General features: G+C 38.2%; 1 protein-coding gene across 1 annotated transcript in view; it reads left to right on the forward strand.

Annotated features, from left to right (window-relative positions):
• Positions 1-9,637, forward strand: part of SGCG (sarcoglycan gamma) — a 188,902-nt gene that overhangs the window by 123,032 nt on the left and 56,233 nt on the right. Inside the window, exon 4 of the mRNA XM_007942518.2 lies at positions 8,227-8,346. Coding sequence (XP_007940709.1) covers positions 8,227-8,346 — 120 coding nt within the window. The remainder of the gene's footprint in view (positions 1-8,226; positions 8,347-9,637) is intronic.

The following is a 9,637-nucleotide window of genomic DNA, read 5'->3' on the forward strand; positions in this document are numbered from 1 at the left end:
GGACTGCCACAAGAACCAACAAACCAGTTTTGGAAGAAGTGAAGTCACTTCATCCTTAGAAGTGAGGATGTGACTTCTAGAGTTGACCTAGCTTACTTTGGACAAGTCACTGGGAAAGATCACTAGGAAAGGACATCATGCTGGGTAAAGCAGAATATCAAACACACCATGAGAACACCTCTAGATCTTTTCTTTGCTGTCACTTCTGCCTGGGACATTCTTTCCTTTATCTTTACCATATGTTCCCAATTCTTTCTTCAGTTTTCCACTTACCATCATTTCCACCAGGAAAACACTTCCCTTATTGATAACACCTACCACCAGAAGATGAATTGATTTATAAGTTCATCCTTCTTTGAGGCTAAGGTCCCTGACTATTTGGTCCTCAGTTGTATCCCACTGCTTAGAGACCCCCATTGGGTTTCCAAGGTGGTAAATCTTTATGGAAGTAGATTGCTCAGTCTTCCTTCCATGGAGCAGCCAGTGGATTTAAACCACCAACCTTCTGGTTAGCAGTCAGATGTCTTAGGCTTTAAGAGCTCCTTATTGCTTAGCATAGCGTTGGACATATGGAGGTATTCGATAAATATGTGCGGAATGGATGGATGAATGAATGAATAATTACTTAGGATAAGACACCAGCTTAAACTTGGCGTAGTGTTCCAAGAGATAAGATGAGGCAAGATAGTCCATCCAAGGTGGTCCAAAGTTGAAAATTTTCAGAGTAAAAGTCTGATCCTTGGCCTCAAAGGACTTTGGTCAGGGCAACTAGATACCAACACCAAGTGTAGAAAGTCAAGGAGAGGATCATGAATGGGAAGCAAAGCCAAGATTTAGCAGTCAAGCCAAGACAGAATGGCAGTAGAAGAAGTCAGCAAAAAAGAAAAGGAGAGTCATTCAGGGCAATTGCTGTGAAGAGCTTTGGAGCCCTTCCTAATTTTATACCTGAAAAACCCAGGTGACCCCATGTGTATCAGAGTAAAATTGTGTTCCATAAGGTTTTCAGTGGCTGGATTTTTGGAAGATTTCCAGGCGTTTCTTCTGAGGTGCCATAGGTCTATAAATTTATGCATCATGGATGCAGCAGACCAGGAGCTCTGATGGTGCAATGGCTGAGACATTCAGCCACTAACCAAAAGATCAGTGGTTCAAACCCATCTGTTGCTTTGCAAGAAAAGGATGAGGCAGGCTGTTTCTATAAAGACTGACAACCTTGGAAACCCTATGGGACAATTCTACTCTGATCCTATAGGATCACTATGAGTCCGAATCAACTCGATGGCAGTGGGTTGGTTTTGTTTTGGATCTTAAAGATTGGCCTAAAGAGGCAGGCTATATAGGTAGAACTAATTAACACCAGGCCTATGGACAAACTTATATAAAACTACACCCAAAAAGTAGTAGAACGGATTAAACGCAGTTTTCTGAGTACAGTTCAGTACTTTACAGTATCATATTTGCAACAGCAGAACATTTTCTTCCTTTTTTAAAGGACTTTTTTTTAAGTTTATTTAAAGGAAAAGACGAAAAATTAATAACATATGAGGAAAAGGGTTATTAATGAGGCATATTGTATGAAAGGAAGAATTTGATGGTATTTTCACTAGAAAACCCCTTAAGCCAGCTTCACAAACTTAATCAGATGATAAAATCATTAAACTTTGCTACTTTATTTGTATCAAAGACTTTCATTAAAAATTGTGTTTTTGCCAGATATCTCTTTTCTTACTACCACTGTAGAATTTGTATTTTATTTCTTAAACATCTGCTGCAGAAGGTGATCACTCCCTTAGCTCTAATCAATATCTAACTAGTTAATGAAAAGCAATGGAATCTTAGTAAAAGTAAAGAGAGGAATTACAAACTCAGTAATTTTTTTTTAAATTGTCATTTGGGTAAAAGTTTACAGAGCAAATTAGCTTTCCATTCAACAGTTCACACACATTTTGTTTCATAACATTGACTGCAATCCCCAAAATTTAACAATTGTCTTCACACTTCCACACTCTGATTACCTTTTCCCTGTGTCCTTCTTTCCTATGCATTCCTGCCCTCTGACCTATTTCCCTGTGCAAATACTGCCCTTCTGATCTCCCATGGTTGATTGTTCTAAGGAGTGCACCACCCTGGTGTAAATTTTCACCTTATTAGACTTGTCTGGGAGCTCTGGTAGCATAGTGCCTAAGGCACTTGACTGCTAACCAGAAGGCTGGCGATTCAAACCCACCAGCCACTCCTCGGAAGGAAGATGTGGCAGTCTACTTCCATAGTGATACTGCCTTGGAAACCCATGGAGGGGTTGCTATGAGTCAGTTCTGACTCGATGGCACATAACAACAACAACAACATTATTTGGCTGAAAGCCACCGGAGTGAGTTCAGTTCAAACTCAGTAATTTTTAAGAGGTGATTACAGGCTTTTTTTTATCACCTAGACAACAGTATAGTTTCTTCTGAAGTGGAAAATGTATTAAATATAAATTAAACATTCAATCTGTGTTTCTTAAAATAAAATTAAAATGGAATTGTACTCACCTCTGTGCCTTTTCTCAAATAATTTCTTCAACCTAGAATGTCTCTTTCCCACCTCATGAGGGAAATGTGAATCCTTTTCAAGAGTCAGCACAGGCATTACTTTTCTCAGAATGACATCTTAACCCCCAGGGATAGACTACAAGTTCGTGATGGGATCTCTTGTTGAGGGCTGTCCATGTTTGTATCACACATGCACACAAAAAACACAAACCTGTTGCCCTCAAGTCATGGCGACCCCATGTGTGTCAGGATAGAACTGTGTTCCAACAGTGGCTGATTTTTCAGAAGTCGATCACTGGGCCATTCTTCCAAGGTGACTCTGGGTGGACTCAAACCTCTCAACTTTTGGTTAGAAGCCTGGTGCTTAGCAATTTCTACCACCCAGAGACTCCCATTTGTGTCACTAAAACCAAACCACACTCACTGCCATCAAGTCACTTCCCACTCATGTTATTGTTGTTGTTATGTGCCGTCGAGTAGGCCCTGACTCATAGCGACCCCTCCTTGGGTTTCCGAGGCAGTATCACTACGGAAGTAGGATTGCCCAACCTTCCTTCCGTGCTTCCCACTCATAGCGACCCCAATTGGGTTTCCAAGGCTGTAAATCTTTATGAAGCAGGTTGCCTCATCTTTCTTCCACGGAGTGTCTAGTGGGTTCAAACCACCAACTTTTGGGTTAGCAGCCAAATGTCCTAAACAGTGCACCACCAGAGCTCCTTGTTTGTATCAAAAAAAAAAAAAAAAAAAAAAAAACTCATTGCCATCGAGTAGACTCCAACTCATAGCAACCCTCATTGGCTTTCCAAGGCAGTAAATCTTTACAGAATTAGATTGCCCCATCTTCCTTCTGCAGAGTGGCTGGTGGGTTTGAACCACCAACCTTCTGGTTAGGAGTCAAATGCCTTAGGCACTGTGCCACCAGAGTTCCTTGTGTTTGTGTCAAAGTACTTATCAAATTGTCCTGGAACTGGGTGTATATGTTTTTCTTCTTAGTGTACTACACCATAACCTACATTTTACTACTTTTTATATCCTCAGTTTGTAGGATAAAGCCTTGTATAGAAAAAGTATGCATTTGTGTTGAATAGAATAGACTCATTTCTTACATTTTCTTTGATTCGAGTAAGAATTTATATAGCTTTGCTACTCATAAATATGGAAGCTCTGGTAGCGTAGTGCCTAAGGCACTTGACTGCTAATCAGAAGGCTGGCGTTTCAAACCCACCAGCTGCTCCTCAGAAGGAAGATGGGACAATCTACTTCCATGGTGATACTGCCTCGGAAACCCAAGGAGGGGTTGCTATGAGTCGGGTCCGACTCGACAGCACATAACAACAACAACAAACTACACTTATAAATATTATGCAACTAAACTTATGTATTGAACATTTCTTCAATGTATATGAAATAATAGAAACAAAAAACAATTAATCAATATTAGTTTAACCTTTAAACTTAATAAAGCCTCTTAGACTCATTCTAAGAAGCCTTCGTGGTGTAATGATTACCTGCTTGGCTGCTATCCAAAAGGTTGGTGGTTCAAACCCAGTCAGTGTCTCCAAGGGAGAAAGACCTGCCTATCTGCTCTTGTCAAGACTACAGCCCCAGGAACCCTATGGGACAGTTCTACTCCATCACGTGGGGTCTCTATGAGTTAAAATCAACTCAACAACAAGACTCATTGCATAAACTTTCAATGAGCAAAACAATCGACTTTACTGGATAAATTGTGTTTTTTCTCTCAATTTTATGTTCAGGTAAAATAATATCATCAATAAATACAAATCAGAATTTATGTAGCAAGCATGTAAGACATAATAGTGAGGCAGAAAAGGTAAACAGGGACCCTGAGTCTCTTTCTGTGTAAGAAAGCTCAGAGGAGAAACAATGTATACCACTACAAGAGCATAAAAGAGCTCTGGTGGCACAGTGTCTAAGGCATTGGACTGCTACCCTGAAGGCTGGTGGTTCAAAGCCACCAGCCAGTCCATGGAAGGAAGACCAGGCAGTCTACTTCTGTAAAGATTTACCTCCATGGAAACCCAAAGGGGTTGCCGTGCGTTGGAATCAACTTGATAGCAGTGAGTTTGATGTTTTTGGCTGTGAGAACATAGAGTCAAGCTTCCTGAAGAGGAAGGTAAAAGCATGGAAGAAAAACCGAGTTCTACCATTATAACTGCCTCTCTAAATATGTATCTATTCAGGGTTTATACCTCAGTACAAATCAGTGAGATCACATAAAAATACTTATGCAACAATGTCCAAAACTGATTAATACATTAATTGAAAAGCTTTTATGTAATTTCTACTAGGTAGCCATCAACTTTAAAGAGTACTGTGAAGGACAGGAACACATACACGAAAATTAGAATACATGATCCATTTTCCAGTTGTTAAAAATTATTATTTTCTAGATAAAAGACTATAAATCCAATATCTTTATAATTAAGAAATCCTTGTAGTTCTCTGACATTCTTGAGTGGCACAGTTTGAATTTGACTACTAACCTAAAAGTTGGTAGTTTGACCATACCTAGTGATACTGCCTCGGAAACCCAAGGAGGGGTCGCTATGAGTCGGGGCCGACTCGACGGCACATAACAACAAGTGGCACCATGGGAAAAAGCCCTGGTAATCTGCTTCCCTAAAGATTACCATTAAGAAAACCCAAGGACACAGGGAAAAGGGTAACCACAGGGAGGATGTGGGAAGACAGCTGTTACATTGTGGGGATGGTAATCAATGTCCCGAAACAAAATGTGTACGAACTATTGAATGGAGAATGAATCAGCTCTGTAAAATTTCACCCAAATAACAATAAAAATATTTTTAAAAGAAAGAAGGAAAATGTACCTTTATAAAAAGAAAACTTGATGGAGCAGTTCTACACTAGGGAATGCCTGGAATTAGGTTATAGCTGAGTGTGTGGATGAGAGGGGTCAGAAACCAAACAAGATCTCATAATCTCCTGAGAGCACTGGATGCCTCAGTGTCTGGCATGTGATTGGCATCCATTAAGCATTTGTATAATAAATTAATGAGTTGGGAGGGAATGGGCCCAAAGCTCAGGTGCAGGGATTAACCTTGGCAGGGAAAGCAATGTCTCTATAACTGACTTGGAAAGAAAGGACGAATGGAGAAGACAAAAATGCTTTAGGTGATGGAAAATCAGAAACTAGAAAGTGGTTTTACATGGTGGTGTCCATTTTCTGCATGGAGGACAAAATATGAGAATGACCCATCTTCTGTGTTAACTTCAGCAATTCAAGTGAGCCATTCATAAAATGATCGTTTCCAAATTTCACATTTCAGGGTGCCAAATCATTAGTTTGTAATACTCAAAAGAATATGCATTTAAATTATCTGAGTGGAAAAATTACATTATTTTTTGCAAGTTTTAAAAACCTGAAAAAAGTAAAAATATAAATAATTTATCCATACATATATTTGATATGGAATACAGCCTTTAATTATAAAATAAAAAAAAAATTATTGGTAACCAGTATAGGAGATAAGGAAGAGCATATTTAGTTATTAAAGGGTCAATCCAACAAGAGAAAATAACCATAATAAATATCTGTGCACCCAAAGAAAGAGCTCCAAAATTTATAAAACAAATTTTACAGAATTGAAAAGAAAAACAGACAACTTCACAATAATAGTAGAAGATTTTGACATATCATTTTTGATGAAGGACAGAACTAAAAAGAAACCCAACAAATATACAGAGCTAGCAACACAATCAACCAACTTAATCTCACAGACATATACAGAATGCTTCATCCAACAACAGCATTAAAAAGAAAAAAAAAAATCACTGCCATGAAGTCAGTCCCAACTCATATTGAGCTTCCAAGGCTATAAATCTTTATTTAAGCAGACTGCCCCATCTTTCTTCCACAGAATGGCTGGTGGGTTCAAACCACTGACATTTTGTTTAGCAACTAAATGCCTTAACTATTACCACCAGAGCTCCTTATCAATAGCACAGTATACATTATTTTCCAGCACACATGGATCATTCTCCAGAATAGACCATGTGTTAGGTCACAAAGCAAGCATCAATAAATAAATAAATAAAATAAAATAAAATAAAAACTAAATAACACAAAGCATCTTCTCTGATCAAAACATTATGAAATTAGAAATCAGTAGTAACAGGAAAAACAAGGGAAAAAAAAATCAAATACTTGGAAACATTCAATACCCTGCTTAAAACTACTGACTAATAGAAGAAATAAAAAAATTCCTGGAATCAAATGATAATGAAAACAGTATACTAAAACTTTGGGACACAGTAAAAGCAGTGCTCAGAGGTCAGTTTATAGCAATAAATTCACACATCAAAAAAGAACAACAAACCAAAATCAACACCTTAAACCTAAAACTTCAACAAATAGAAAAAGATTAGCAAAAAAAAAAAAAAAAAAAAAGCACACACTCACCAGAAGAAAGGAAATAAAGATTACAGCATAAATAAATGAAACTGAAAATAGAAAAACAATAAGAATAGAAGTTGATTCTATGAAAGGATTAATAAAATCAATAAACCACTGGCCAAATTAACAAATGAAAGGAGAGAAAAGATGCAAATAACACAAATAAGAAATGAAATGGGTAATGTTACAACAGAATCCACTGAAATAAAAAGGATAATAACAACATGCTATGAAGAACTGTCTGCCAACAAATTAAAAACCTGGAAGAAATGGACAGATTTCTTGAAACACAGAACCTACCTAAACTAACACAGACTGAGTCTGAAAATTTGAAATGTCCATAACAAAAGAATAAATTGAAGATCCCTGGCCTAGACAATTTCACTGGAGGATTCTACTAAACATTCAGAAAAGAGCTGACACCAGTTCTTCTCAAGCTACCTCAGACAATGTTCTACATTCTACTTTGTTGAGTAGCTACTGGGTTCTTAAAAGCTTACAAGAAGCCATCTAAGATACATATTGATCTTTTCCCATGCAGAGCAAAGAAGAGTGAAAAAAATAGAAAACTCAAGGAAATAATTAATTCAGACGACTTATGGACCACACAAATAAGAGCTTCCACTTGTCTGAGACCAGAAGAACTAGATGGTGCCCAGCTACCTCTACTGACCACTCTGACGGGAATCACAATAGAAGGTCCTGGGCAAAGTGGGAGAAAAATGTAGAACAAAATTCAAAACAATAAAAAAGACCAGACTCACTGGTCTCAGAGAGACTATGGCCCTTAGATACCCTTCAAACCTAGAACTGAACCCACTCCCAGAGATCATCTTTCAGTCAAACAACAGATAGGTCTGTGAAGTGAACAATAACACCAGTGAGAAATGTACTCCTCAGAACAATCAACCATATGAGACCAAAAGGGCAGCTTTTGCCCAAAAACAAAGTTCAGAAGGCTGGAAGGAGCAGAAAAGAAGGACTAATGAAAACAAGGAAACCAGGGAGGGAGTGAGAAGTGTTATATTGATTGCAACTAATGTCATGAAACAGAATGAGTATAGACTCTTGAATGGGAAATTGTAGTAAACTTTTACCCAAACCACAATAAAATGTTCAAAAACAATTATTGGCAACAAATCCTAAATATTTAGTAATGTGGCATTGCTGGGTGACATACTCGTGTAAACATAGAGATTTCAAAGCTGTGTATGGTAAACACTTTATAATGAACTCTTTTATTTAATCCCTCAGGTCCTAAAATGGTAGATGTCCAGAGTCAGCAGTTTCAGATCAACTCCAAGGATGGCAAGCCACTATTTACAGTGGATGAAAAAGAAGTTGTCATTGGTACAGATAAACTTCGAGTAACTGGTATGTATTAACAAGTGAGAAAAGCGATGTCCCATAGAGAACGTTTCTAGAAAAGGAAATTGTACCTTTAGCAAGTTTGCCCTGCAATCTTTCAAGCTGGTAAGAAAAAACAATCTGAATTTATTGACTTTCCTTCATGATATTTCTTTTGAAATTCTTTGATATGCTTCAGAAGAATGAAATCTTTCTCATGTATCTTTGCACACTCTTCTTCCACCACACTGCTACCATTTATCTTTTTCTAGTTAGTATAACCCAAAAGTTTAGCATATATTCTTCTATCAGCTATATGGTTCAAATAATCTGTTTCCCATCTGAGTTTTGCTCTTCTTATGAGAGCCTTTTATTCCCATTATATCAAGTTCTAAGGAGCTCTGGTGATGCAGTGCCTAAGGCAATTGACTGCTAACCAGAAGGTTGGCAGTTTAAACCCACCAGCCATTCCGCAGAAAGAAGACCAAGTGTGATAGTTGGAGCTGTGTGTCAACTTGGCTGGACTGCAATTCTGTGTGGTTTAAGCAATTGTGATGTGGGTTGTTCCGATGATGGAATCAGATTTATATGTTTTGAGCAGCCAGTCCATTGAAAGGGAGTTTCCCTAGGGCTGTGGCCTGCTTCCAGGATATTTATGGACATCCTGGGAAAAGAAACACTCTTCTGTGGATTGGGATTCTGCAGAATGGGAACAATCTACCATTCAGCCTAGAGATCTTGGATTCGTCATTCATTGGAGTCAACAGCCAGTATACTGCCTGCCAACCTTGAGCTCCTCAGCCCCTGCAGCTGCGTGAGTTGGGAGAAGCCTCCAGCTTGATGTTTGATCCAAGAACTTGCGACTCACTAGCTTCTATTAGTGTGTGAGCCATTTTCCTAAGATAAATTTCTCTTTCTCTCTCTATAAGCTTTACTGGTTTTGTTTCTCTAGAGAACCCAGTCTAACAAACCAGGCAATCTAGTTCTGTAAAGATTTACCACTTAGGAAACCCAATGGGGTCATTACGAGTCAGAATCAACTCAATGGCAGTGGGTTTGGTTTTTGGTTTTTATTTCAAGTTCTTGGATTCCCTGCATTTATGCAAAACATTTTCTCTCTTTGAATGAAAGTTTGGTAGGCTTCTTTTTAGAACTGAAAAGGAGAAATTTTATGGAAAAGAAAGGAAACTGAGAAGATATTCCAAATCCACTTGCCGAGCTTCTGTAAAGACTACATGGCATCAACAGACACTTGTCAAACCCATTCCAGCACTCTTCTGTACCATTCTGAGAGCCAGTCATAACTTTATTCTCTCCC

This window comes from Orycteropus afer, unplaced genomic scaffold, assembly GCF_000298275.1.
Source record: "Orycteropus afer afer isolate SDZICR_OR568_19922 unplaced genomic scaffold, OryAfe1.0 scaffold00092, whole genome shotgun sequence".
Lineage (NCBI taxonomy): Eukaryota > Metazoa > Chordata > Mammalia > Tubulidentata > Orycteropodidae > Orycteropus > Orycteropus afer.